Source organism: Poecilia mexicana, unplaced genomic scaffold, assembly GCF_051168715.1.
Source record: "Poecilia mexicana isolate PSO_F unplaced genomic scaffold, ASM5116871v1 scaffold_8, whole genome shotgun sequence".
In the NCBI taxonomy this organism is placed as follows: domain Eukaryota; kingdom Metazoa; phylum Chordata; class Actinopteri; order Cyprinodontiformes; family Poeciliidae; genus Poecilia; species Poecilia mexicana.
In genome coordinates, this window is record NW_028263377.1 from 6,492,949 (window position 1) to 6,518,655 (window position 25,707).

Below are 25,707 nucleotides of genomic sequence, written 5' to 3' on the forward strand. Positions count from 1 at the left end.
CTGCGGTATGCATGCACTCCTTAATCGTTTGGAGAGTTGCAAACAGGGAGGCTTGGTGTCTGAACCAGAAGCAAAACGATCCACAAACATCGCAATAAATCCTACCGATTATTAAAACAGTTTATTGCAGCCTACATGTATCAGTTTGGATGTGGTCAGGTACTCATCGGGAGTCTTTGTGGTTCGGTTTGTTATCGGAACCATATTTGTTGGATCAGCTGTTTTCTGCCAAGAAGCAATAAAATGTTCGACTTTAATGCCTAAATATGGTTCCAGCAGCTTAAAGTGTCAAGTTCTTCTCTTCTTTCAGGACAATGTTCCTTAAAAAGTCATGCTGGGTGACACTGAGCATGTCATATCCTGTTATTGCATTATAGTCATCTTGTTAAATCAACTCCTGATATCGTATTGTGAAACTCTCTCTCTTGGGGCGGGTTCTGTTCGTATAGCCAGTTTTGGTGCTGTTGTGGAGCCCCCTGCAGAGATTATTGCATTCCATCATTCATGTGTCAGCAAAGTCCACACACAAGCGCCCCCCCTGGGAGAGTTTTGTACCGTGGGCTAGACGAAATTAAATGCAGACGACTTGCACTGCGAGCTGAAGCAGTTCAGTGCTGTTGGAAGGTTTCAGTCTGAGCGTATCGGAGGATGTCGGGTGGTACTCTGAAACCCATGGCTGTCGTCTGCAGCAGGATGTCTTTTTGTTTTTTTTTCTTTAGGTTCTGAAACTATGAAAGCTTTGAAAGCCTTTCCTTTACAGGTCTTTGTTGACTTACTGGATCTTGCTTTATTGCAATTGTATAACAGAAGTATGTCTGCCTTTTTGAAAAACAAAATCTAGCTGCAAGAGTGGATGACAACTGGACTTAATTTTAATTTTTTAAAACTATAAGATCTCTAGGTAACCATATGAACTTCAGTTTGTTTTCTCACTTCTCAAGCACGTCTATACGTTGTAGCTGTTTGCTGCCAGTTTGGGAAAGTCTTGAGAATATGGATAAGAGATGCTGAGAGGAATCGCCTGCATGATTTTGTTGTTCTTTGTTTTAGAGGCTGACTGGCCCGGTTGGACACGAAAATTCAATATTTGCCTAACGGTGAAGAAACAAAAGACTTGTCACAATAACAAATTTTGCTTGATGATAAATTGTCCCAGAAGTTATTGCGATATTGTTGTTTTGAGACCAATTTTATGTAGTAACACCATTATAATGCAGCAGTAAAGGTATAATAATGCAAAAACACGTTCTCAAAGAAAGAAACTTTAAATTCTAGTGAACATTTAACACTGGAAGTGAAAGAAACTGTAAATATCTCAAATAAATGAACAAAGTTGATGCATTGAACCGAGTGTGACGGGTTGCGCATCAATTGTGCCATCTCTGCACTTGCCCGTTGGCTTCACACGCCATTATTTCTAAATTATGATCCCTGCTTGTGCAGCTCCAAATTTATTCTAACACAAAAATAAGTTTGGCAAGTTTTCTGGGGGAAACCCTGGATCAGGAAATATTCATAGTCTAGAAATCTCATAGTTAAAGTTTGAAATGGGAAATACAAATAATGTTCATATTTGTGGTTTGTCTTGTTCCCCTTTTTCTCTGCTGTGAAACAAACAAATCAGATTTATTGTTATTTTGCTGTAGAATTAGTAGTTGCTTCTTTGAACCAATTAGGTTTCAACCCATTTGTTCAATTTAGGAAAAAAAAAAAGTTTTAAACAACTGCATGCAAGTCTTTCAGATTGACACTCTGCGACCACTTGCTCTAAGTGTCGATGCACATTTGAACCACCACTTCACAGATTTTTGACTTCTTCTTCTCTCACTGTATAGCTCACAGCCCCTCCTCCTCTTTCCTTCGCTCAACCTTCTTGTCACCACCCAGACCTTCCAGGCCTTTCCTCCGTCCTCTTCCTCACAGCAGCACCTTAAAAGCCTCATTAGCGTCAGACAATGCCTGGAAATGACTCCGACTCAAACGATGTAAAGAAAAGACTTGAGGCACAGAGCAGGCTTTGACCAAACCCTTCAAATATATGTGCTTTGTGCTTTTCACCTCTGCGGTAATGGCGTATTGCTTGATTAAACATCACCGCCCTTCAATCTGTCGTGTGCCAGTTTAAAGATTGACTTCTTGACAAGGAACCTTGATAAACCCTCATATTTTACCCCTCCAAAAAAGCGTAAAAAAAGAAAAGCTTTTTGACAGAAAGTGCCCAAGTAACTGTACGTGTTGTGAAGTAGAGTTTTGTGGGGATGTGAGCAGCATACCTGTATGAGACTGCAATGTGGTTAATGCTTTAAAGATTGCGGAAGACATGCATGACACTCATTTTAGACTCTGAACTTTGTACCCTGCTGTGTAATTGTTTCATCTTCCTGCTGCTGCCGGTCATTTATCTACCACATACATCTAAATCATGCTGCAAGGCAAATGTCCACATTTTCAAATAAACATATGGTTGTTTGAGGATAGTGTGTAGATGGTTAGCTCGTGACTCAACAGATAAGTGATAAGGTAGAGATACCACAAACGGGAACTGCATTAAAAAAAATCACTGGGCTGAAGTAGAGCAGACAGCCTAAACATGAAGTGAGTAGTAAAGAATTACGAGGTATAAAGAAGAAGAGAGCAGTACTAGAAATAAATCATTTGGTTCTTTGGAACTATTGGACTCAAAGCAGCATTCCTTTTAGGAGAAATACTGCTGACAAACTGGAATGTTGATTGAAGAAATCATTCACCGTCTGCCCAAAGGTTTGTATTTATCTCTTTTAAAAAAAAAAAAAAACAGGGCTGGTGCTCTTCCATATCGGTTATTGTCAAATAAACAGCAAGTTGTGGATTCAGCGTTGCAGTGAGATAAGTTCTCATATGATGGATGAGGAATTTGTTCTTTGGCCTTTTTTTTTTTTTTTTAAAACAACCCGGGTTCCCGATTATCTTTGCTCTTTGACATTTAGCCACAGCTTACAGGAAGTCTACGTTTCGGCTTCCACTGGTTAAACTTACCTGAAATCTTCCAGAATTTCAAACCCCCAAAAAAGTTCACATTGGTCCAACTCTGGAAGAACCACCTGGTGATTTGAGACTCCAAAAATATGGCTGTGATGTTACTGAACAAAATGGATTAAAGAAATAATTGGGTCTAAATTAGACGCAGTTGAAATCAGCTGGTTTATTAGTTAATATATTTCCTAGGGATACATGATATTGGATTTTTGGTCGATATCCGATATGCCGATATAATAAAACTCATTTTCCCGGTAATCGTTACCAATACTGATATTTTTTCCTATACCTACTTACTGAAACTATATGGCTTTCTCTACTGTGGAGTTAAAATAAGCATTAAAATATGCATTAGCTTTGTCAATTTAGCCTGCTACCAAGTGCAAATACTTAAAAGGAGGCTGAAAACACTTTCAACTTACATTGTTTAATGTCAAATTTATGAATGACATTTGCTCTCTCTAAGGCAATAACACTCAAACAGTGCAAATTTGACATGCTGTGCTGCAGACATCATAAAATGACTCTTTTTATATCAATGAGTTATTTTGACGGAATGTCCAATATTAAATGTTACAGGTTATATTGGCATCCCTAATATTTGCTCACGTATTCTACTTGGCTTCTGGTTTCCACTCATTAGTAAAGCTGTTTACCTTATTTACATGGCTGGGTGTGGCTTTAGTTTCCACATCACATTGTGCTTTTAGTGACTGGATAATCTTTCTAAACAGCTACAGGACTGAAGGCTTTCCTCCTTTCAAAGCAACGTCTTTTAAAACTTGCTTGGATATCTGTGGCTGGCCTAATTGAAACAGAGTTGTGAAAGTGGCATTTAAATTTAAAAATAAAGAAACACGGTTTAATTTAATCCAGCTGTAATTAATCATCTGGCAGCCATTGGTTTAGCTGATGTGGGTCTATTTTTATCCTGTAAAGTCTATAATTGAGATCAAAATCTCTCCTTTTAAGAGGAATGTGCTGCTTTGTAATGCAAAATGACTAGCAGCAGCTATTCTTTGCTGCCGAGGTTTTCTTTTTTTTTTTTCTTTTTTTTTTTTTTATAAAGAAGGCCCAACATGTTACCCTACCTAAACAAAGTTCCCCAGATGGCAAAATAGCTTTCTCAACTTGTAATTTCCTCTTTGCTCTCCTCTCCTCCGTTCGCCCCACCCTTCCGTCTCCAAGATGAGCTTGGGTGAAGCAGCAGGAGGAGGTGGAGGAGGGACCTGTTCAGTTAAAAACCGACTGCTTCATCACTGAGGACGACCAGAGAGCAGGGCCCTGAATCTGCAGAAATAGATGTGTATGCGCTGGAACGGCTCATGTAAACGGTTGAAGTCAAACTGTCTGGAGTGTCAACAGCGCTAAACGAGAACCGCAGGATGAGGATGTCAGCCAAGGATAAGCAGGGCTGGACAGCGCTGTGACAGGATGCAGTTGGTGGGGAGTGAAGAGTTATTGACCCTGTGCTTCGATTGATGATGCTCACAATAGAGCAGTAAATGCAGCACAGCTGGTTTATAGATTCCCCTGTGTCTCTCACACACACACACACACACAGCTGGAGGAGGAGAGCCTGTTTGTACTTGATCAGACTCTGTGTGAGGTTGTCTTGACTTCTTTTTTATTATTACTATTATCTATGTTGGCTAAAGGAAATGAAGCGAGGCAGAATGAGAGTTCAGTGATTGGATGGTCTGAGTTTTATAAGGTTGGCTTTCTCTCCTAAATGAGGCCACACTGGAATAACACTAAATCCTCCCCAAGGATTTTTGGTCTAGTTTGTTCTGCAAATATTTTGGTACACTTGAATTAAGACAAAGCTAAATTAAAAGTAACTTTTCAGCCAGAAGTAGAGGATTGTTGTAAGTCAATAATTCCTTAATATTAATGGAAAAGTACTAGTTCAACGGCAGATTATTACACCAAGATGAGACATTTTTCCCATGTTGTAAGTGAAATAATCTACCTTTGAACTAGTAGTTTTTCATCAATATTAAGGAATTGACTTGAAACAAACTCTTGTTTCTTTCTGGAAAGTTACTTTTTGTCTTATTTCAAGTGTATTAAGAAATTTGCACTAGAAACTAAACCAAAAATACTTGGTAAGATATGTTGTTTGGCCCTCTTCTTTCCCTTTCCCCTCATTCCTGAATGTTTTCCTCCATGTCCAGGCTGCTGTGTTACTTTGTCACTTTGTAACAACAGTCTAGTCTCTGGAGTCCTTCTTCCTCTCTTTTGTGTTACTTCATGGTTCTTCTTCCTCGTTAAGGTTCCCTTTTATTGTGGATTTTTCAGGCTGAACAATATTGCTACAATGTTAAATAGTGCTATTGTTGAACACTTCTATTATTTTCCATCGTCACATTGTTCCCACTACAAGATTTTTAGCACCTTACTCACTAGAATGCATTAGGACTGCATTCTAAATCTATTAATTATTAGGAATCCAGTGAGTTTGATTGCTCTCCTTTTAATTTTATTTATTATAACATCAACATCCAGATCTTCAGAAGACGGCTGAGGTTTTAAACTGGCTGGAGGAGTTTCTTTGTCCCTCCTCTATTTTCTATATAGAACATCGCTTGGAGAACTAAAATAGCCGATGGAGTCATTTTTAGTCCCCAGTCCTCTGGAGAAACGGTTTGTGTGTCGAAGTCATTTTCTGTGTCAAGCGCTCGAGTCTTAACTATTCCAGACATCATTCGAGGGCCGAAATGTAACAAACATTTAAATGTGGAATTAAATAAATAAAATGTACACATTTTTTGTCTCAGAAGCTTGGTAGAAAAATAAATCGATGTATTTAAATCTGTAAATGTATTCAGTTATTGCATTGTTGCTTTGCTGCAGAGCGCCGTCAAACTGTCAGCTCTGACCGTCAAATAGGATTAATAAGAACACCGAGAACATTTTTTTAAAATTCTTTTTTAAACCTTTAAATAGAGAAATTAAATGGTTGGATCCTGATATTTGTGGAAAATTATGCAAAAATGAAAAAAAAAAAAAGCATTTCCAACATGGCAAGAAAAATGGATTTGTGAATCTATGATCAGTACTTTTAGTGTCGTTTAATGAAATTATTTCATAAAAATAAAAAAATGGGTAAGAGCTGGATTTGTTTGGTTTTTGAAATGTCATTGACATTCATTGCTTTGCACTCGGCTCTCTGTATGTCGGTAAACGATCTCTGCAGCTTTGCAGAAGAACAATTATTTCACTGAGGGCTTATGGGTAAAAAACGCTGGTGGACAGGAACAAGGGCCAAACAAAGACAAGAGGAAGCATCAGAAAATATGTCTGAGGAAGATGTAAGACGAGGAGGAGGATGGAAGACAGAAATTTGTGGAATGCCTTTGCTGGTTGGTCCTCCCTGATAAAGGGTTAGCATGGGAGGAATGTGACCCTGAAAAGTCTGGATAAACAGTGTGGAAGGAGGGGAGTTAACACTCAGCAGAGGGGAGAGGGAGCTGTGGGATGGAGAGGAGGAAGCTCGTCGCCAGCGGAGAGGAAAAAACATAGTTAGTTCACCCCACAGCTGGACAACTGGGGATGGGTTGGTAGATGAAGTCAGCAGTGAAGGTTATCAGCTGCCTGTAGACCAGGGAGTCATGAGAAAAATCAGTTGTCTGCTTGAGCGCATTAAATGGCAAAACCTCTAATTTCTGGAACGGCACATGAAATTTGGGGGCATCACCCGGTGACTGGGCAGCCTTTTAAATCGCGGTACGTCAGTCAGGACTTTAGAGTTGTATCCAGAGTTTGGTTTTATTTCTAAAGCTTTGACCAACTTATACCAATTTTTGTTGTCAAATTAAGATTTCTCTTTAAAAATTGCTATATTGTAGTTGTATTATTTATACAGCAGAGTTGTCAAGTGGTGGAGGAAGCAGTCAATGTAAAAGAAGGTTGTCCTTTGTTCCCCCCATTTAAAAAAAATAAAAAATACTATTAACCAGTCAGAGGTGGGTGATATGGACTTCAAATTTGAAGATATTTTGCAGTAAGGTCATTTTATTTATATACCACATTTTCAGCAACTAGGCAATACAAAGTGCTTTACAGGAATTAAAAGGAAATACAAACAAAATAACAAACCAAAGGAAAGAGCAAGAGAAGAAAAATAATCTAATGTTGATCTAAAATATGTAAGCTAAGTGCTCCTGTTCAGGGTTGCTAGATAAGTATTGTTGTCTAAATCCTTTCCTGGAATTAGACCACAGGATAAAAAGAAAGACTACTGTGTTCTACTATAACAATAAAAGTGATGATAAAAACAATTTACTTTTTTATGCAACTGTATGACCATGACTGTGTGTCGCAGCAATTATAGTCCCACAAAAACAAATAATGTTCTTGAAAAACATTCCCCTTTTATAATATGCTTCTTTAGAACACCAGTCATGTAAAAAAGTGTGATTTCTATCACCAAACTGCACATGGTAACTATGTTTTCAAATATTTATTGATTCTTTTGTTGAACAGTGGAGAAAACGGTAAAATTATCACAATAAATAACAATATGATAAACACCCGCCCCTAACCAGTCATTAAGTCTTGCTGCCTTAGGCCTCTCATGTTAGCAGCTAGTGCATTCAGAACAGAAGTCTCCATGATTGAGTTTAAATCCTTATCTTAACACTGAGATTTCCAAAAATCTGTCAGCACTCCTAGATCCAGCATGCTTCCTGTTATCTGCTAAAAATCTGGCTCTCCTTCTCAGTATGAATAAACTGCAGCAACAGTAAATACAGCTTCCTTTAAAAGAGCTTAAGCTTGTTTTCCCCAGAAAACGGGAAGGCGGGTGACATCACTGCTATTTATTTTCCACCAACTTGGGGTTTCTATAGTTACATTTTTCCTGAAATAAAATCTTTAAAAACAGAAGATTTGATTAATCTGTAAAAGCCCTACCACAACCTCTTGGTGGTTAGATATTGGTGTACACTAAGAAAAATAATCAGATTTCAGATAGTCTGCCCAGTCAGAGCAGCTTAATCTGAATCTGATTTCTTCTACAAAGTTTTGACTAATCTCGTGTTAAACCAACCCAATTGGTCATACTAAGAGTAGTGTGTATAATTCTGTAATACTTCATTTCTGACCCTTTCTTGTTGTTTATTATTTCATTTAAGCTTTGAGAAATCCCAGCTTGTTGGGGTTTAGTGTCTTTTCTCCTATAAAGTGTATCAACTCAGCAATAGATCATCCATTTCCCACAGGACAACTCACTTTGTAGAAGTCAGTTAAAGCATTCAAACTTAACCTGACCTCTGCTGTGATTTTCTTTCCCATTGCTCTTTTGGAAACTGCTGAGCATCAGACGGCTCTGTGTCCTATCAGACGAGGGGAAAAACGTCCGGCATCAACAGCCGTGGTGTCGCTGCAAAAACGGTGTCATGCTCCTGCAGTTTTGGAATGATAATTGGACTGATAAAGCCCCGGGCTGTGCTGTCAGTCACAGCGGTTCATGCTGGGTTAATTCCCCACAGCGCTGCAGCTGTATTGTGACTTTGATGACTTGGATTTTGCACACTTTCTCCTTCCCGGTTCTGGTTCTACCGGTTGAGTCACTTTCTGCAAAGTGCTCTGTCAACAAGATCTTTACGAGCACAAAGCTGTGTGCAAAAATGTTCACGAGAAACTGTGGGAAATACAGTGTTGCACTTAAACTTGTACGTATGCAAATAAGAAATGAGTATAAACTACTTTTTTGGGATTTATTCAGAATTTGTGATGTTGAAGCTTGCCCCTCTAACCCAGGAAGACTTTCATTTTCAATCAGTCTCATAATATTGTTCTGAACATAAAAGTTGAAAGCTTGTTTCAAAACTGGTTTCGAGTTTGTATTGGGTCTTTTCCCCATTCAGACTTTGGTTTACAAAATACTCAAAGCTATTTCTTTGTTCCTGTAGTCCTTTGAGGTAAATTGAGCATTTTAATCAAGATAATGATGTATTTTTAGCATGTGCTCTGCTAGACTCAAAAACATCTTTCACTAAAGCCATAAAAGTTTGAATAGCAATGATGATTTTAAGATTCAACAAACATGATTTGTGACCTAATTTAGAGCTTAATGTGCTTACAATTTGATGTAATGCAAATATAAAACTTGACTGACAGAAAATGGTCAGATATGCATGAAGTCACGTTAGCGACTCGGCTCTACCTTCCCCCACGACTCTCATTCAGCTCCTTCAGACTAGCCAGCAGTAATTAGCGAACATCTGGTAGATCTGCGGATCAGCTGAGCTCATTGTAGAGCGACTTTTCAATAAAACGCTGTTAAAGGGTTAATAGAGGAACCATGTTGTGATGACTTCCTAAAGGCGGAGTTTTAGAAAGAGCAGGAGTTTTTAAAGAGACAGAGGCCCAATTTCAAGGCGTTAAATTACAAAGTCAAATTTCTTTTAAATCATATTTGATACATGTACAGCATTTTTATAACAACTGAAATTTACATATGTACTTGATTGTGCTATATAATGGCACTATCTGGCTTCAGCGTCCAAGGTTTTAAAATGGCCAGATTGTTGGTGGAAATTTTTTTTAGATGCACAAAATCTTTACAGTTTTGAGTCAAAATTAAATTATTGAAGACATTCAACTTATACAACTTCATGTCTTTATTTTTATGCTTTTGTTATCCTTATTACACTGAATCTGTGTCTGAGCTTCCTGTTCTAACTGCTCCCTCTCTCTTTCCAGCCACCATGTCAGACGCGGACAAGTTTCTGTACGTGGACCGCAACCTGGTCAACAACCCGCTGGCGCAGGCCGACTGGGCCACCAAGAAGCTGGTATGGGTCCCCTCGGAGCGCCTGGGCTTCGAGGCCGGCTCCATCAAGGAGGAGCGCGGCGACGAGTGCACGGTGGAGCTGGCGGACTCTGGGAAAAAGATCAAGGTGAACAAGGACGACATCCAGAAGATGAACCCGCCCAAGTTCAGCAAGGTGGAGGACATGGCCGAGCTCACCTGCCTCAACGAAGCGTCCGTGCTGCACAACCTGAAGGAGAGATACTACTCTGGCCTCATCTATGTGAGTACGACACCCTGCAGAGATGTTGTACATATTCATATGCTTATACGCGTATGCCAAAGCAGCAAACGTTTTTACTTCTTGCTGCGCGAGTTTTTCTGGCTTTTGTGAAACATCTCCAGTGTCTTTTGATCTCGGTCCAATCTAATCATCTTCTCGTTAAGCCATCCATGGCTCAAGATGTTCCATTGTGTGTAAGCTGCAAATGGAAGGAAAATGTGCAATCTGTTAACATTCCTCTGTATTGAATTGCTCCATCTTCTTCATCTTGAAACTATCCTGCAGTACTGTAATGTTTGCTGCGTTCTCTCTGTTTGGGATCGAATCATGTAAACAGGAAGCTCCAGAGAACAATGTGCTCCAGAGTGCAAGAGGTTTAAAAAAAAAAAAAAAAAAAAGAGTGAGAAAGAACGGCACCAGTTCAGGCTTTTAAAAAAGGGGCATGGAATGTAAACCATGTTGTAATGTTGATTACTTTCCCCCGTAATTAATGTTATTTACCCTCATTTTTCTGTCCTGGGAGTGATTTTGTCCCTTTGACACACAGTTGTGACCCGGTCATATCAACAAAGAGCGTTGTCCCCCTCCCCCTTCCTCCACAGATCCATTCTATGGATGGTTTCATAGCTCCGCACTCAAAATGGAGACTCTCTCAGGGGAAACGAAGTGTACTGTAGATGAAGATGTTCAAATCTTTATACAAATATAAAAAGCGAGTTCCCTGATCAGTCATGCAATACATGAACGCTCCTCAGTTTAAACTTGTAGCTGGGTGGAGCTCCGATTACATAACTTTGTATTACAAACCAGAGTTCATGTGAAAATTTCAGCGATGAGGTAATAAAGTATGGGCCAGTGTTATTACACAAGTTAACAAAACTGCAAACAAAATCCCCTCCTCACGGCAAGGAGGGGATTTATTCCCTGTATGTCAAACCATTCTGGTACTTTTCCTCTATGATGTTCAGTAACTAATCATGTTTCATTACTTTTCCCTTTTTTAGATTTTAAAGGGGCAGTGTTGTGTAAAATCAACTGTTTTGAGCTTTAAGTCATGCTATAACATTATTCCCTTATTAAAAACATACCTGGAGTGTTTCCTTGATTCTCTCATGCATGTTTGAGAAATACTTTAATCTCCCATGGCAACCATTCAGCTGTGTAAAATGCCTGGGTGGACCTAGCCCCGCCTTCAAGGACGAAGCCCCTCCTCTGAGCTGTAGTTTCCAAGCTTCTCCCTCACAGAGCAGCCCTCCCTAAAGACTCCTACAGACTAGCCAGCAGCAATTGGTAAACACCTGAAAATGCACATATGCTGAGCTCATTATGAGCTACCTCTCAGTGCAACACCAATGACTTCCTGAAGACGTTTCAGAAAGGAAAGGGCAGCAGTTTTTAAAGAAACAGAGACCCAATTTCAAGCTATTGAATTACAAAGTCAAATTTCTTTTTAGTCATATTTGATATCTATAGCATTTTTATAACAACTGCAGACAACATAGTTTCTTGATTATGCTATAGAATACTGTCTCTTTAACAGGAATTATTTTAATGTTTTGTTTTGGTATTGCAGAGTAACTATATACAGGTGTGATATGATTATTGTTATTAATGCAAATCTCAAACGCAAATGCTAGTGGAAAATTATAGAATATTGCGTTCTTTTATTTTCTTACTATTACTTTAGTGTTGCAGAATATCTCGTAAATATCCTACTGCAGTATTATTAGCTTTATAATAATATGACAGCTGTTTGGAGTGCAGTAATCATTGGCTAATGCATGCCTGGTGTTGAACTTGCATTCTCCATTCCAGTGTTTATATTTAACTGGTTGGGTGGAGTCTCAAGCTCTCACCTGACACATCTGGCATCATGAGTGCCTAATAAGGCAATGTTCCCTAATTATGTTCCCATCATAAGACTTTCCTAAAGAATTAGTTTAAACTGTACTGTAATACTAACGAAAGTGGAAGCATTAATTGTACTACAAGTATAAAAATACCACTTTAACTGTATAAGAAGTACAAAAAGAGACGTAGATTATCTTACTGTCTTATTATATATTTGGTGTCCTTTAGGGGTGTCCTGATCTGATATTGATTTTGTTAATTGGTCAGATATCAACCAAAAAACAAGTATCAACTTATATCGACCTGCATCTAAAATTTCTGATGGAGACATTGCTCTCCAGCAATTACTCCGCCCCAGAATTTCTATCCAGCAGCCTTTGCATCCCACACGCAAACCTATTGATTAATAATAAGTGGGTTGGTTGTTTTCATACCAAATGTTTTCTGTGCGAGTAATATAACTTGATTAAGCCTTTTCTAACATTCCACACTGCAAAAATTAATAATAAAATTATGTATGATTCTTTCTGATATTGTATCAGGTCAGTATCAGTATGGACCGATACTCAAAGCTGCGATATCTGTTTCGTATCAGAAGTGGAAAAGTTGTATTGAGACTTCTAGCGGCATTTTACCAGACAATCTTCCTAGTACTTTTCTACAATCTGTTAACTAATCTTTAAAAAAAACAACAAAAAAACCCATCGTCTATGTGTTGATTATTTGAAGGCAGTGTTTTCTAAATTGTCTCGTGTCCATCCTGCAGACTTACTCCGGTCTCTTCTGTGTGGTGATCAACCCCTACAAGAACCTGCCTATATACTCCGAAGAGATCGTGGAAATGTACAAGGGCAAGAAGAGACATGAAATGCCCCCCCACATCTACGCCATAACCGACACGGCGTACAGGAGCATGATGCAGGGTGAGCCGCTGCACCCGTCGCCTCGTACCTGCGGGCCATTTTCCTCTCCATTTATCTGTCACAAACGCACAGGATTGAAATATTCTGCTCTAGCAGGTTTCTCGCTTCAGTTAGCCGTTTTCCTCCTTTTACCGCAGTGTGTAATCAGTGACTGTTTAGTAGCCGTGGCTCCACTCCGAAGGCCAGAGTTGGGATTTCCTGTCGAGGGTGTTTCTTCAATCCACCTCCTGTATGGCTTTCCTTTTTTCCCCAGAACTCCCTTGGATGCAGTGCATACCACATTAGCTAATCCTCTTTCCCACTGGTGTAATTTTTTCTTCCCCCCCCCCCCTCCTCCACACATTGTACTCCAGACCACATTTCAGGAGGCGATAGAATAATTAGGCAGTTAGAAATGCTTCAGTCACAGGAAGCCGGATATTGATTTCCTGTCTGCGGTCGGTGTATTTCCTGTTGCATAGGCGTAAACTTGTACACACTGTTGATAAAACGCTCATGAAGTTTCTGTGCAAAGTTGACAATATTCATATTTTTTACCTTTTTTTTTACAGATCGGGAAGACCAGTCTATTCTTTGCACGTAAGTAACCAAGTTTCAACCAGGCTCGTTTTAGTAGCTCACATTCTTCCTTTTATTTTCTTATCTGATTGCATTTTTTGTTTTTTGTTTTTCTTGTCATCTCCAGAGGCGAGTCTGGTGCTGGTAAGACAGAGAACACCAAGAAGGTTATCCAGTATCTGGCTCATGTTGCTTCCTCTCACAAGACGAAGAAAGATCAGGTCAGCCCCGCCTGTTGTCTTACAACCTCCACGTTTTTACATATCAGTTTAATCCAAAAGGATTGTTTAATTTAGTTTTTCCTGTTAAAGCTGCATACTCATGTGTACCTGTGTGATTTGTGTGGACAGTAAACGATTTTCTTCAGTAAGAAAACCCGGCAGTGTTCTGCTCTAAAGGAACCACCTTTTTTTTTCTAGATGTAAAAACTGACTTTATCTGATGTTTTACTGAGTTTTATTGAACCGGAAAGTTGTGCAAACTCAGGCCTTTTGTCAGGCAAAGCAGGAGAACCTGTTCTGGTATTCTGCTTGTCAGCCACATTTGATGCAGCGCAGACGACCCCGGAAGGGCTTTAAAGAAACCACACCTTTCATCCCTTTTTGAGGTTGTTTTTCTTTTTTTTTCGTCCCCCATCAACAGGGTTCATACCTGTCACATGTGAGTTTATCCTTCCTCCTCCACCTGCTTCTGTCACCATGTTGTTCTTTTTTTTTTCTATCCTTTCTCCTCCCCCACTCCTTCATTTCCCACCCGCTCGCTGAAGCCTGCTCTGTTTTGGGAGTCACTTTGTATGGAGGGCAGAGGTGACATGTCTTGCCAGCCATTAGGAAGTCAGGAGGAAGTTTGTTTGCAGCTCGTTGGCAGCCGTACATGTTCCAGTGAAAAGTTCAACCAGACAATAAGTAGTGGAAGAGGGGGGTCTGTATAGATGGAAATATATCCACCAACTTTTTCTTTTTTGGTTCATTTTTTTAAATGATTTGTCTGGTTGAATTTTTCATTAAAGCGCTATTTTATTGTGCAAAAAATCCTGAATTGCTTCTTTGGTTTTGCTTTGTTTTACAAGAAGGCTTTAAATTTATTACTAAGATTTTTACATTTTGCACAGTGACTTGCAAATGTTTTTGTTGATGTTTTTTGTGTCAGACCAACAAAATGTTGTATGTATTGGCCAATGGAAAGTAAAATTATGCATGGATTTAAAAAAATGTAAGTGATAAAGTAGAGAAAACCTGCAGTTAAGTTGTTTTTGGCCCCCTTTGATTTTTTTTTTTTTTTTCAATTCAGTCAGAAATCAAATAACTTCTTCAAAGCACTGCAACAATTTAAACAACTTGACTGAAAAGCTGCCTGCAGAAGCACAAGGCTAACATTTATACTGTTAAATTAAACTAAATTACATATCACTACTTATATTTAAATCATTAAATAAAACCACAAAAGGAAAGAAAACAGACGCATCACGATTTTATTGTTTTTAGTATATTTGATTTACACTCATTACTTAAATAAAGCAACCAGGCGTCTTTAGAGGCTACCTAGTTAGCAAAACGCAGCTAATGCTGTACGTCGCCCCGATCACAGCATGCACATGGTGACCCATGGTAGTGGCAGTATCATGCTCTATAGTACGTACCAGGAAGCTGTTAGATTAGAGATGACGGACTGTAAAATGACATACAGTATTTATGTTCAATAATACTTCAAAATAATTTGAAACAGATGGTTCAAACAGCAAAAGTAAAAATCCGAACTATTACCCCAGTTTTTGGAGTTTGCAAGAGCAATCGGTTCATTTCATTTAAATGAATAGTAATATAATAGTCTTTTTTTCAACTTTCTTGATAGTAAATCATATAGTCACTCATCCAGTTGAATAATCAACCGAAGTACATAGGCAGAGATGCAATGTTTTAAAATGGCCTGCTCAAAGTCCAGTAAATCCACCTGAGCGTCTGGGAGAAGACTTTACTATAGTCATATTTATCAGCTAAGCAGGGGCTAAAAGCTGAAAATTCTGCATAATTTTCCTTCCTCTTCCAAACATGTTTTACGTTCTGTCAACTAGTAATCTAATAAAACACATTAAAGTCTGAGATTGCAACCTGACAGAATGTTAAAAAAATAAAATAAAAAAACAAGTTAAAACCTTTTGCAAGGCACTGTGTTGTTGAGTATGTGTTTACACTTCAAAACGAATCATTTTGAACTCGAGTCATGCTTGTTTTGGACATTTTTTGTGTTTGTGTGTTTTTAACCGTTCACCAAGGGTTTCTTAAAGCCTTAAATTAAATAAGGATGGACTGAAAAGTTCCCTCTCCTGAGTCTTCACTGGACTGTTCTTCTCTGTATCAGGTGCTGGGTTTGTTGACGGTCTCTGGGTCTGGGTTGTTGTTGGGGCACTAATGCGTCATGTGTTGGGTTTTATGCTTGGGTGCAAAATGTGTGTTGCTGCTGCTGGTCTGTGTTATTTAAATGTTTTTTTTCCCTTCTCAGATGTAAACTACCTATGGTCAATCAGCTAACATTAATATTCCTGAATGTTTGATTTTAGAATAAAATGAAATTTGGCTGAATGATTTTAGACCAAATCTCAGTCTTTGTTTACCGTTCTAATGACAGAACGGTAAACAAAGACTTTGGGTGACGAATACTTTTGCCAAAATTGTCGTCATGATGTGACTGAGTATGAGGGCCACGTTAAGAAAAATAAAATAAAATTATGAAGGAAAAAGTCACATTATTATTAGGAAAGAGTCAAAAATGATATGCTGTCAATATTCTTCTGGTAATATTATGACTTTATTCTCACATTATTACAACTTTATTGTCGTAATACAACTGTTGTTGTAATTCCATGATTTTATACTTGGATTTGAATTAAAAAAATTTTCTTACTATGGTCCGATTATTCCGTCGTATTATGAAGTATGAATTTTAACTTTTTTTTTTTATATAACATTCTCTGAAAATCTGTTGCCTTCCACCAGGGGGAGCTGGAGAAGCAGCTACTGCAGGCTAATCCCATCCTGGAAGCCTTTGGAAATGCCAAAACCGTCAAAAATGACAACTCTTCCAGATTTGTATGAATGATTACAAAGTTAAGATTTCTCATCAATTTTTAGTTTCACATTTTGTTTAAAATGATTTATTTTTCCCCTTGCAGGGAAAATTCATTAGAATCAACTTCGATGTCAACGGCTACATCGTTGGTGCCAATATTGAAACCTGTATCCTGATTACTGAGATTACATAGTTTTCCCTTCCTTCTTCATTTGAATGATTTAGGAATTGAACGTTTGAGCTGCTAAATTAGTTGTCAAAATCCTTCCTTGACAAATTGACCTCAAGACTTGCTGGAGAAATCCCGTGCCATTCGCCAGGCCAAAGACGAGAGGACGTTTCACATTTTCTACTACATGCTCACAGGAGCAGGAGACAAACTACGAAGTAAGAGGCTGCTTGGATATTTAGCAGAAGGTTTACTATTGGTCGGGTTCTTGTCACTTGGCTTGAACATCAAATGTCTCCATTTTGCTGTTGACCACAGACGAGCTTCTCCTTGAAAATTACAACAACTACCGATTCCTTTCCAACGGAAACGTCACGATCCCGGGACAGCAGGACAAGGATCTGTTCACAGAAACCATGGAGGCCTTCAGGATCATGGGGATTCCAGAGGACGAGCAGATCGGTAAGGAATCGACTTCTAGCATTAGAATTTACATCCCAGGTCTGGAAAACTTCTGGATATCTTGACTATTCCTGGTCCCAATTTCCAGATTTATAACCAAATTTCTGCCTGATGGTCTAACCCGCCCTGTGTCCGGCTTTCAATCCGGCCTTTCGTTTTATGCGACAGGAAAAAACATTTTTTAGTACCTTATAAAACCAATGTTTTACATTGTTTTATAGTTGCTGTAAAACAATGTAAATGTTTTCAGTGAGAATGCGAGCAGCAGTGTTTTGGATCAGTGTGGCATAAACTTCATGCATTTCTGCTCATTTCCTTCTTTGCGTAGGAATGTTGAAGGTGGTGGCCGCAGTGCTGCAGCTCGGAAACATGAGCTTCAAGAAGGAACGGCACACAGACCAAGCCTCAATGCCTGACAATACGGGTAAAGATGAACCTCATCTCTGCACATTGAAGTCTCTTCCCCCCCTCCCAATCAGCTGCGATAATACCGTTTCTCTGCACCAGCTGCCCAGAAGGTGTGCCACCTCATGGGCATGAACGTGACTGACTTCACCAGGGCCATCCTGTCCCCCAGAATCAAAGTGGGCCGAGACTACGTCCAGAAGGCTCAGACTCAGGAGCAGGCGGAGTTCGCCGTGGAGGCCCTGGCCAAGGCTACCTATGAGCGGATGTTCCGCTGGCTGGTCATGAGAATCAACAAAGCGCTGGACAAGACAAAGAGACAGGGCGCCTCATTCATCGGCATCCTGGACATCGCCGGCTTTGAGATCTTCGAGGTGAGAAACGAACCCTCCTGGACGACGTTGACGTCCACACGCACGCACGCATGCACGACGATCGGTGGGTGCTGAGCAGTTTCCTCTTCTCTTTGCAGCTGAACTCCTTCGAGCAGCTGTGCATCAACTACACCAACGAGAAGCTGCAGCAGCTCTTCAACCACACCATGTTCATCCTGGAGCAGGAGGAGTACCAGAGGGAGGGCATCGAGTGGAGCTTCATCGACTTCGGCCTGGACCTGCAGCCGTGCATCGACCTCATCGAGAAACCGGTTGGTTCCTCTGCTCTTTCAATATTTTAGTACGAGAAGATTTCTTACCAATATGTTGTCCAACATTCTCTCTCTCTCTCCTGCCTCCAGGCCAGTCCTCCTGGTATCCTGGCTTTGCTGGACGAGGAGTGCTGGTTTCCCAAGGCAACGGACAAGAGCTTTGTGGAGAAGGTGGTCCAGGAGCAGGGCACACACCCCAAGTTCCACAAGCCCAAGAAACTGAAGGACGAAGCAGATTTCTGCATCATTCACTACGCTGGCAAGGTAGACCTGCACCCTCTATCCTCATGCAGTCTCCTTTATACCATGTCGACACTAGCTGCGTTTCTGTTACAAATGTAAAACACGCTTGTCAAACAAAATGGCGGCTCTGGGCCTGCTGACATCACTCTGAACTATGGGAACCAAATTTTTCCAAACATTAAAACCTCAAAAACCAAAAATTCAGCCCTGCCCAAAGCCATAAACCGTGCTTGAGATTTCCTGACGATGCGTTTCCTGTCAGGTGGATTACAAAGCAGACGAGTGGCTGATGAAGAACATGGACCCCCTGAACGATAACGTCGCCACGCTCCTCAACCAGTCCACCGACAAGTTTGTGTCTGAGCTCTGGAGGGACGGTGAGTTTAGGCGGACGTGGCTTCAGTAGGGTCAGGTCTTTTCTCTAAACTGTTCATAGTTCTCACTTCTTTTACTGTCCGGTTCTTGGCCTCTGTCTTTACCTTTTCGTCAAACCTCCACTGGTCATTTGTCCGTTTCTTCCTCCGTTTGGCCCCGTTCTCGTCTGTCGTTTATTTATTTATTTTTCCTGTCGGCTCTCAGAGGTACAGCATTGTCAGAGAGCTTATTTTTACCAACGTTTTCCTATTCTGCACTCTGATTCAGGTGAAACAGATTCTTTCTTACTATTTTCCCCCCTGCTGTTTGTTTTGTGTCTCTATTATTATTAGCCATAAAGAAAACTTTAAAAACAGCTTTTTTTTTATTCATCCCATACTGAACATATGAACTACTGGCCTTAAAAAAAACAACTCTAATAATCTCTGGGTCGTTGTTGCTCTTTCATTGGACTCTCCTTTTCTCCCTCTGTGTGATAGCGTTGTGTGGGGACTCCTGGTGTTGGTCTTGGGTACTGCAACAGTGCAGCAATGGGTATATACTGCATGGGTTTGGTTTTGTCACCACCTTTGGCACACATACATATTCAAATCTGCCATCGCACATAGTTTTCACTCCGATAAACAAACTGTCATCGTTTACGGTTGACAGATCTCTTTAAGTCACTGCATTAAATATATTGATTCAGTTTTGTTTTGTTTTTGTCATGGTGTGTTATCCTTCTGGCTTCACTGGCTTCTGTGACTGGCCTGTTGTCCTTCTTTTGCATTTACTCGCCGTTTGTGTGGTGTTCTAGTGGTTCTGGTTCTGTAAGCCACCTCCTGTGGTCCGGTGTGTGTCTTCTTGAGACAACCTGAGACAACGGTCCTCTTCATTATTCCTTGTGATGTGCATTTGCCTTGAGTTTGCTTGGTTAGACATTCAGACCACCTGAAACTCATTTGAGGTCAAACATAAAGCATGTTTTTTTTTTTTTTCTTTTTTTTTTCCTCCACTTTCCAGTGGACCGCATCGTGGGCCTGGACAAAGTGTCCGGCATGTCCGAGATGCCCGGTGCCTTTAAGACCCGTAAAGGCATGTTCCGCACCGTGGGCCAGCTCTACAAGGAGCAGCTGTCCAAACTAATGGCCACACTGAGGAACACCAACCCCAACTTTGTTCGCTGCATCATTCCCAACCACGAGAAGAAGGTATGTGTGAATTATGGTAACATTAGTAAGAATTATTTTTTCTAAATGTCTTAATTATACATATCCTTTTCAAAAAGTTTGTCACATGTCCACTCAGATAAACAACATGCATTTAGACTTTGAAATATGTGTATGATGGATCAATACATCTGTTGGGTAAAATTTTTTTAACATAATAATTGTGTTGTAGTTTGTTTTGTATTTACTAGAGATGCACCGATCCACTTTTTTCACTTGCAAGAGCAATGCCAATATCTGAGGTTTAGTATTGGCCGATACCAATCTGATATAGAAAATTGTTGCTGAATTGACTAAAAAGTAGTTTTGTTTTTTTTAATGCAAGTATAAATGTACTAAATGCCACATTTGTTTGATAACTCTGCACTAGTACAGCACATTTAAATACACAAATAGCTTCACAAGCTGGGCCAAACATGCAGATTGACCAGCATGGCTCCGTCTTTCCAGGCTGGAAAGCTGGACCCCCACCTGGTTCTGGACCAGCTCAGGTGTAACGGAGTGCTGGAGGGGATCCGTATCTGTAGGCAGGGATTCCCCAACCGCATCGTTTTCCAGGAGTTCAGACAGAGGTAAGGCAGCAGAACCCACTGTTTATTTATTATTGTTTGAGCAGAAGAGGAGAGCATAGAGATGAATAAATGTTCTTTTTCTCAGGTATGAGATCCTGACTCCAAACGCCATCCCCAAGGGCTTCATGGACGGGAAGCAGGCCTGCGTCCTCATGGTGGGATTCCTGCAGACGTAGGTTTACAATCCCCATGTTCCTCTGCAATCCAACTTAGCGATTGTTTTCTTCTTTTTAATATCAGATCCAGTCTCTGGAGCTGGATGCCAACCTGTACCGCATTGGCCAGAGCAAAGTGTTCTTCAGGGCCGGAGTCCTGGCTCACCTGGAGGAGGAGAGGGACATGAAGATCACCGACATCATCATCAGCTTCCAGGCCTGGTGCCGAGGCTACGTGGCCCGCAAGTAAGACGAGAGCCGCTTTATTCATTCCTAAACCAGTTTACATGGAGTCAAATGTTTTTAATGAATCAGTCTCAGTATGACGCTGCCACCTCCGTGCTCAGCAGGTATTGAACTATACAGGCTATAAAAATTTGAACAATACTTAATTATAGCAATTCTGCTATCAGAGGATCAGAAATCAGCCAAAAATGTCAGAATCTTGACTAAAAACTGAGGTTTCTCTAAACATGATAAATTCAACTCAGATAGTTTTAGACTAAGTTTTTGTACAGAAGTTTAACTTCCAGAGCGTGGCATTAAATCCAGGAGCTGTTTATTGTTTTAACAAACCTTGTCGATCCAACAAGACGAGTTTTATATCTCGTTTTAACAAGAGTTTGTTTAATGAGACAGAAAACTACTCTCTGACAGATTGCAGCTCATTAGAAAGTCATAACACGGCTAACTAACGACTCTCTTCCTCTTTATCCCATTTCCTCTAAACATCTAAAAATCCCAAGTCGTGTTGCTGGTTTACTGTTACGACCTTTCTTGTTCAAAAGACAAAAATATTTTGGTTTTGATGAGCCATAAATGTCGTGACAAAACTTTTAAAATGGCGTCATTTTACAATTTGTTGAAGGTTTGTATGTTTCACCGTGAAAAACAAACACATTATTTAAAGCATAAAAATGAGACTTTTTCCAATAGCACTTCTAAATTTGTGATTGTTGGGATGATTTTGTTGTAGTGTGTGAATGTTTCTGATGGGCAGTGTTTTGCTTGCAGGGCTTTTACAAAGCGACAGCAGCAGCTGACGGCCATGAAGGTGATTCAGAGGAACTGTGCTGCTTATCTTAAACTGAGGAACTGGCAGTGGTGGCGACTCTTCACCAAGGTAACCCTCAAAGAAACGTCCTACTGATTAAGCTTTGCTTTCTTCTTTTCTCACTCTTCCGGATATAAACATTTCCTTTTCCCCTGTTAGGTGAAGCCTCTGCTTCAAGTCAGCCGGCAGGAGGAGGAGATGCAGGCCAAGGATGAAGAGCTGCATAAGGTGAAGGAGAAGCACCTGCAAACTGAGCAGCAGCTCCAGGAGATGGAGGAAAAACATCAACAGGTATCACTTTTGAGAAAAAAAAAACAACGCTTTACACAACTGCTCATGGTTGATAAAGGCTAACCACGAAATCATCTGGTGTCATTTACCAGCTGAATGCCGAGAAGATGGCCCTGCAGGAGCAGCTGCAGGCCGAGACGGAGCTCTGCGCCGAGGCCGAGGAGATGAGAGCCCGCCTAGCCGCCAAGAAGCAGGAGCTGGAGGAGATCCTCCATGACCTGGAGGCACGCGTGGAGGAGGAGGAAGAGCGCGCGTCACACCTGGCTGCTGAGAAGAAGAAGATGCAGCAGAATATCTCCGTAAGAAAACAGACAGTTCTGATAGGTGGTTCCTCAGGGTCTGATCTGCCTCATCAAATATCCCGTCATGGATGTGCCAACAGGACCTGGAGCAGCAGCTGGATGAAGAGGAGGCAGCCAGGCAGAAGCTGCAGCTGGAGAAGGTCACTCTGGAGGCCAAGATGAAGAAGATTGAAGAGGACGTCATGGTTCTCGACGATCAGAACAACAAACTGCTTAAGGTTTGGATTCTGGCATATTTTCTCCTGATAACCAAGTCCAGTGGAGTTGAACTGGAGGTCATCAAATTGACCATTTAAAGCTGCAGCGTGTAACTGTTGCTGTCTGACGAAATGTGCTTCACCCGACCAAAAACAACCAATCAGAGCCAGGAGGCAGGTCTTAGCGCTGTTGATCAATCTCTTGTACCTGCTGCTAAACATCGTCATCAGTGTCTTCACAACTAATATGAAACCAGTGCTGGCTGATTTTTTTTTTTGTCGTGCCACAATTTTATTTACATTTTTTTTCTCCTCATCCAGGAGAAAAAGTTGATGGAAGAGAGAATCTCTGAATTCACCACCAACCTGGCAGAGGAGGAGGAAAAATCCAAGAGTTTACAGAAACTGAAGACGAAACACGAGGCCATGATCACAGACCTGGAAGGTAGGAGAAACATTTAGGATCAGGGTGCTTGAAATCCTTGAAAAGGCTTGAATTTGAATGAGCTCTGCTTGATTTCTGCATAAAATCCTCAAAAGTGCTTGACATTCAAATTTCATAGCTTTATGCAATTGAATGTTTTATTTAAAGCCTAAATATGGAAAAATATATTTTACAGTTGAGACCAGATATTTTTATAACCTAATAATAGACATTATTTTTTCTTATCTAAAGTTAAATCAGACTAAACTTTTCTTCTTAGGTCAGTTAGAATCACCAAAATAATTATTTGTGAAAACTAAAGTTTTGTTATATTTTAGTTCACTTTGTCCCTGCTGTAGAATGTCGAATACCATCATTAGACATTATTAATAGCAGGAATAAATGATGACCTATAACACTGAACTTATATTGGTTCATTTAGTTCATTTTGCTTCTGAAAGTTCAGAAATTTAGTTTGGACAATTAAAAAAAAAATCCAGATTTTCCAAAATTTTAAGTAAAAAAAGAACAGAAGAAAATTCTGTTAATTGATATCATAGTTTTATCACACAGTCCTCGTCCAAGGTGGTATGATTTCTACCACCTTTCTCTAATCAATAATCGATCACCTCGTGTTCAGATCGGCTGCGTCGGGAGGAGAAGGCACGTCAGGAGCTGGAAAAGAACAGACGCAAGCTGGAGGGCGACTTCACCGAGACGCACGACCAGATTGCTGAGCTCCAGGCTCAGATCGCTGAGCTGCGCGCCCAGCTGGCCAAGAAGGAGGAGGAGCTGCAGGCCGCCCTCGCCAGGTCTGCTTGAGCGCCGAACGTTGCCTCTGCGTAAAACCCATCAACTTGTTGCCTCAGTTCACTAAACTTTGCTGTGAATGTCCTCTGTTAAGAATCGAGGAGGAGGCCGCCCAGAAGAACATGGCTCAGAAGAAGATCAGAGAGCTGGAGGCTCAGCTGTCCGAGCTGCAAGAGGACCTGGAGCTGGAGAAACAGGCCCGCGTGAAGGCCGAGAAACACCGCAGGGACCTGGGGGAGGAGCTGGAGGCCCTGAAGACGGAGCTGGAGGACACCCTGGACTCTACAGCGGCTATGCAGGAGCTCAGGTAGGAAGACTGCTTCAGTTCCCATTCACCTTATGGAAGGTAAATTTGCTTAATGGAAACGTTTTAATTTATAAAAAACTCACATTTTTCAATGAAGTAGGAGGATCACGTCGCTGCATGTTTAATTGCGGTTCTTGTTAAGTTTCAGCCTTTTCTACTTGGAATTTGTAGTTGCAATGGGGAAAAAAATGGGTCAGGCTCTCTCAGTGAAACCTGCCAAAATAAGCAATAAATAAATTGCATAATAAATTATAGTAGTCAACAAATATTGGCCTTTAATATTTTTTAAAAATGCTGCAAACATTTGACATTTACTAAACACTTGGCTGGGATTTTGTAAAACAAAAAGTTCAAACTGGCACTTTTGCTCGTTTTCCCCTTCAAAGCTTGAATGATCGTTTTCTGAAACACAATTTTGGTTACAGATTTTATAATCTGTTTTAATTATTGTTGTTTTGTTTAAATATTCTTTAGAAATTAGCATTTTTATGTCTTTGAAAGGGCTCATTTGCATTAATATGCCAAGATTATAATTACATCAGTTGAAAATGGTCTCAAACTGACGATATCATTTATCGCAATAATTTCCAGGAATATTTCTTATCGCGACTGATTCCAGGTGACTGAGTTAGTGGTACTTCAGTAAGAGGCTCTTGGTGGCCTGAAGGTTTCTGACCTCGTCTGGTTTTGTGAAAGCGAAGCGTCTCTTGAAGGCATTGATCTTCTCATAAGTTCGCTCTCCTCTGCTGCTGCTCCTACAGGACCAAACGTGAGACGGAGGTGACTCAGCTGAAGAAGAGCCTGGAGGAAGAAGCCAGAGTCCACGAGCATCAGCTGGCTGAGATGAGGCAGAAGCACAGCCAGGCCTTCGACGAGCTTAACGAGCAGCTGGAGCAGGCGAAGAGGGTACACTCTCCATGCTACTACCCTCTGCTCTTTCTTTCTCCACTTGTATCTTCTTAACAACAACCACTGACTTTCTGTTTTTCCCCCTGCAGAACAAAGTGTCGATGGAGAAGGCCAAACAAGCCTTGGAGTCTGAGAAGAACGAGCTGACCATCGAGCTGCAGACGCTGATGCAGGGCAAGACCGACTCCGAGCACCGCAGGAAGAAGGCTGAAGGACTGACACAGGAGCTGCAGGCCAAATACTCTGAGGCTGAGCGCCAGAGGGTGGAGCTGGCTGAGAAACTGGCTAAAGTGCAGGTACGTTTCTGGATCCACCGCTTTCCAAATTGTTAACCCTGGTATCCATCAAATACGGCGTACGATCACTGACACAAGGTAAAACTCACTTTGCCAATCTACTAAAGTTTGTCCTTTCTTTTCATCTCTCCACAGGCTGAGCTGGACAATGTTAACGGCATGTTGAGTGAGGCTGAGGGCAAATCCATAAAAGCCAGTAAAGACTTCTCGGCTGTGGAATCCCAGCTGCAGGACGCCCAGGTACAACATGGCATAACCAAACGTAGCTGCAGACAGAGCTGACCCAACAGCTCAGAAAGAAACTACAGCTGTTAAAAGTACTGTAGTAAGATGATGTCTGCAAACTGTCTCCTCCAGTACCTACAGACTGATGTGGCCTTATTTAACGCATGTTTATAAACCTGCAATTATCCTGCAATTAAATCA

General features: G+C 40.7%; 1 protein-coding gene across 2 annotated transcripts in view; it reads left to right on the forward strand.

Moving 5' to 3' along the window:
* LOC106930816 (myosin-9-like) overlaps positions 1 to 25,707 on the forward strand; it is a 34,987-nt gene that overhangs the window by 3,011 nt on the left and 6,269 nt on the right. The window contains exons 2-29 of one of the 2 annotated variants that reach the window (XM_015008605.2): positions 9,727 to 10,058; positions 12,676 to 12,832; positions 13,384 to 13,411; positions 13,518 to 13,611; positions 14,033 to 14,050; positions 16,384 to 16,476; positions 16,560 to 16,623; positions 16,745 to 16,843; positions 16,944 to 17,087; positions 17,416 to 17,511; positions 17,595 to 17,866; positions 17,965 to 18,138; positions 18,229 to 18,402; positions 18,644 to 18,758; positions 19,759 to 19,946; positions 20,415 to 20,536; positions 20,622 to 20,691; positions 20,777 to 20,937; positions 21,706 to 21,814; positions 21,905 to 22,036; positions 22,129 to 22,335; positions 22,419 to 22,556; positions 22,857 to 22,980; positions 23,600 to 23,771; positions 23,864 to 24,076; positions 24,838 to 24,982; positions 25,075 to 25,281; positions 25,417 to 25,521. In XM_015008605.2, the coding sequence (XP_014864091.2) occupies positions 9,732 to 10,058; positions 12,676 to 12,832; positions 13,384 to 13,411; positions 13,518 to 13,611; positions 14,033 to 14,050; positions 16,384 to 16,476; positions 16,560 to 16,623; positions 16,745 to 16,843; positions 16,944 to 17,087; positions 17,416 to 17,511; positions 17,595 to 17,866; positions 17,965 to 18,138; positions 18,229 to 18,402; positions 18,644 to 18,758; positions 19,759 to 19,946; positions 20,415 to 20,536; positions 20,622 to 20,691; positions 20,777 to 20,937; positions 21,706 to 21,814; positions 21,905 to 22,036; positions 22,129 to 22,335; positions 22,419 to 22,556; positions 22,857 to 22,980; positions 23,600 to 23,771; positions 23,864 to 24,076; positions 24,838 to 24,982; positions 25,075 to 25,281; positions 25,417 to 25,521 (3,948 nt within the window). In that variant the 5' untranslated portion in view covers positions 9,727 to 9,731. The remainder of the gene's footprint in view (positions 1 to 9,726; positions 10,059 to 12,675; positions 12,833 to 13,383; positions 13,412 to 13,517; positions 13,612 to 14,032; positions 14,051 to 16,383; positions 16,477 to 16,559; positions 16,624 to 16,744; positions 16,844 to 16,943; positions 17,088 to 17,415; positions 17,512 to 17,594; positions 17,867 to 17,964; positions 18,139 to 18,228; positions 18,403 to 18,643; positions 18,759 to 19,758; positions 19,947 to 20,414; positions 20,537 to 20,621; positions 20,692 to 20,776; positions 20,938 to 21,705; positions 21,815 to 21,904; positions 22,037 to 22,128; positions 22,336 to 22,418; positions 22,557 to 22,856; positions 22,981 to 23,599; positions 23,772 to 23,863; positions 24,077 to 24,837; positions 24,983 to 25,074; positions 25,282 to 25,416; positions 25,522 to 25,707) is intronic. The other variant, XM_015008606.2, reaches the window with a different exon arrangement.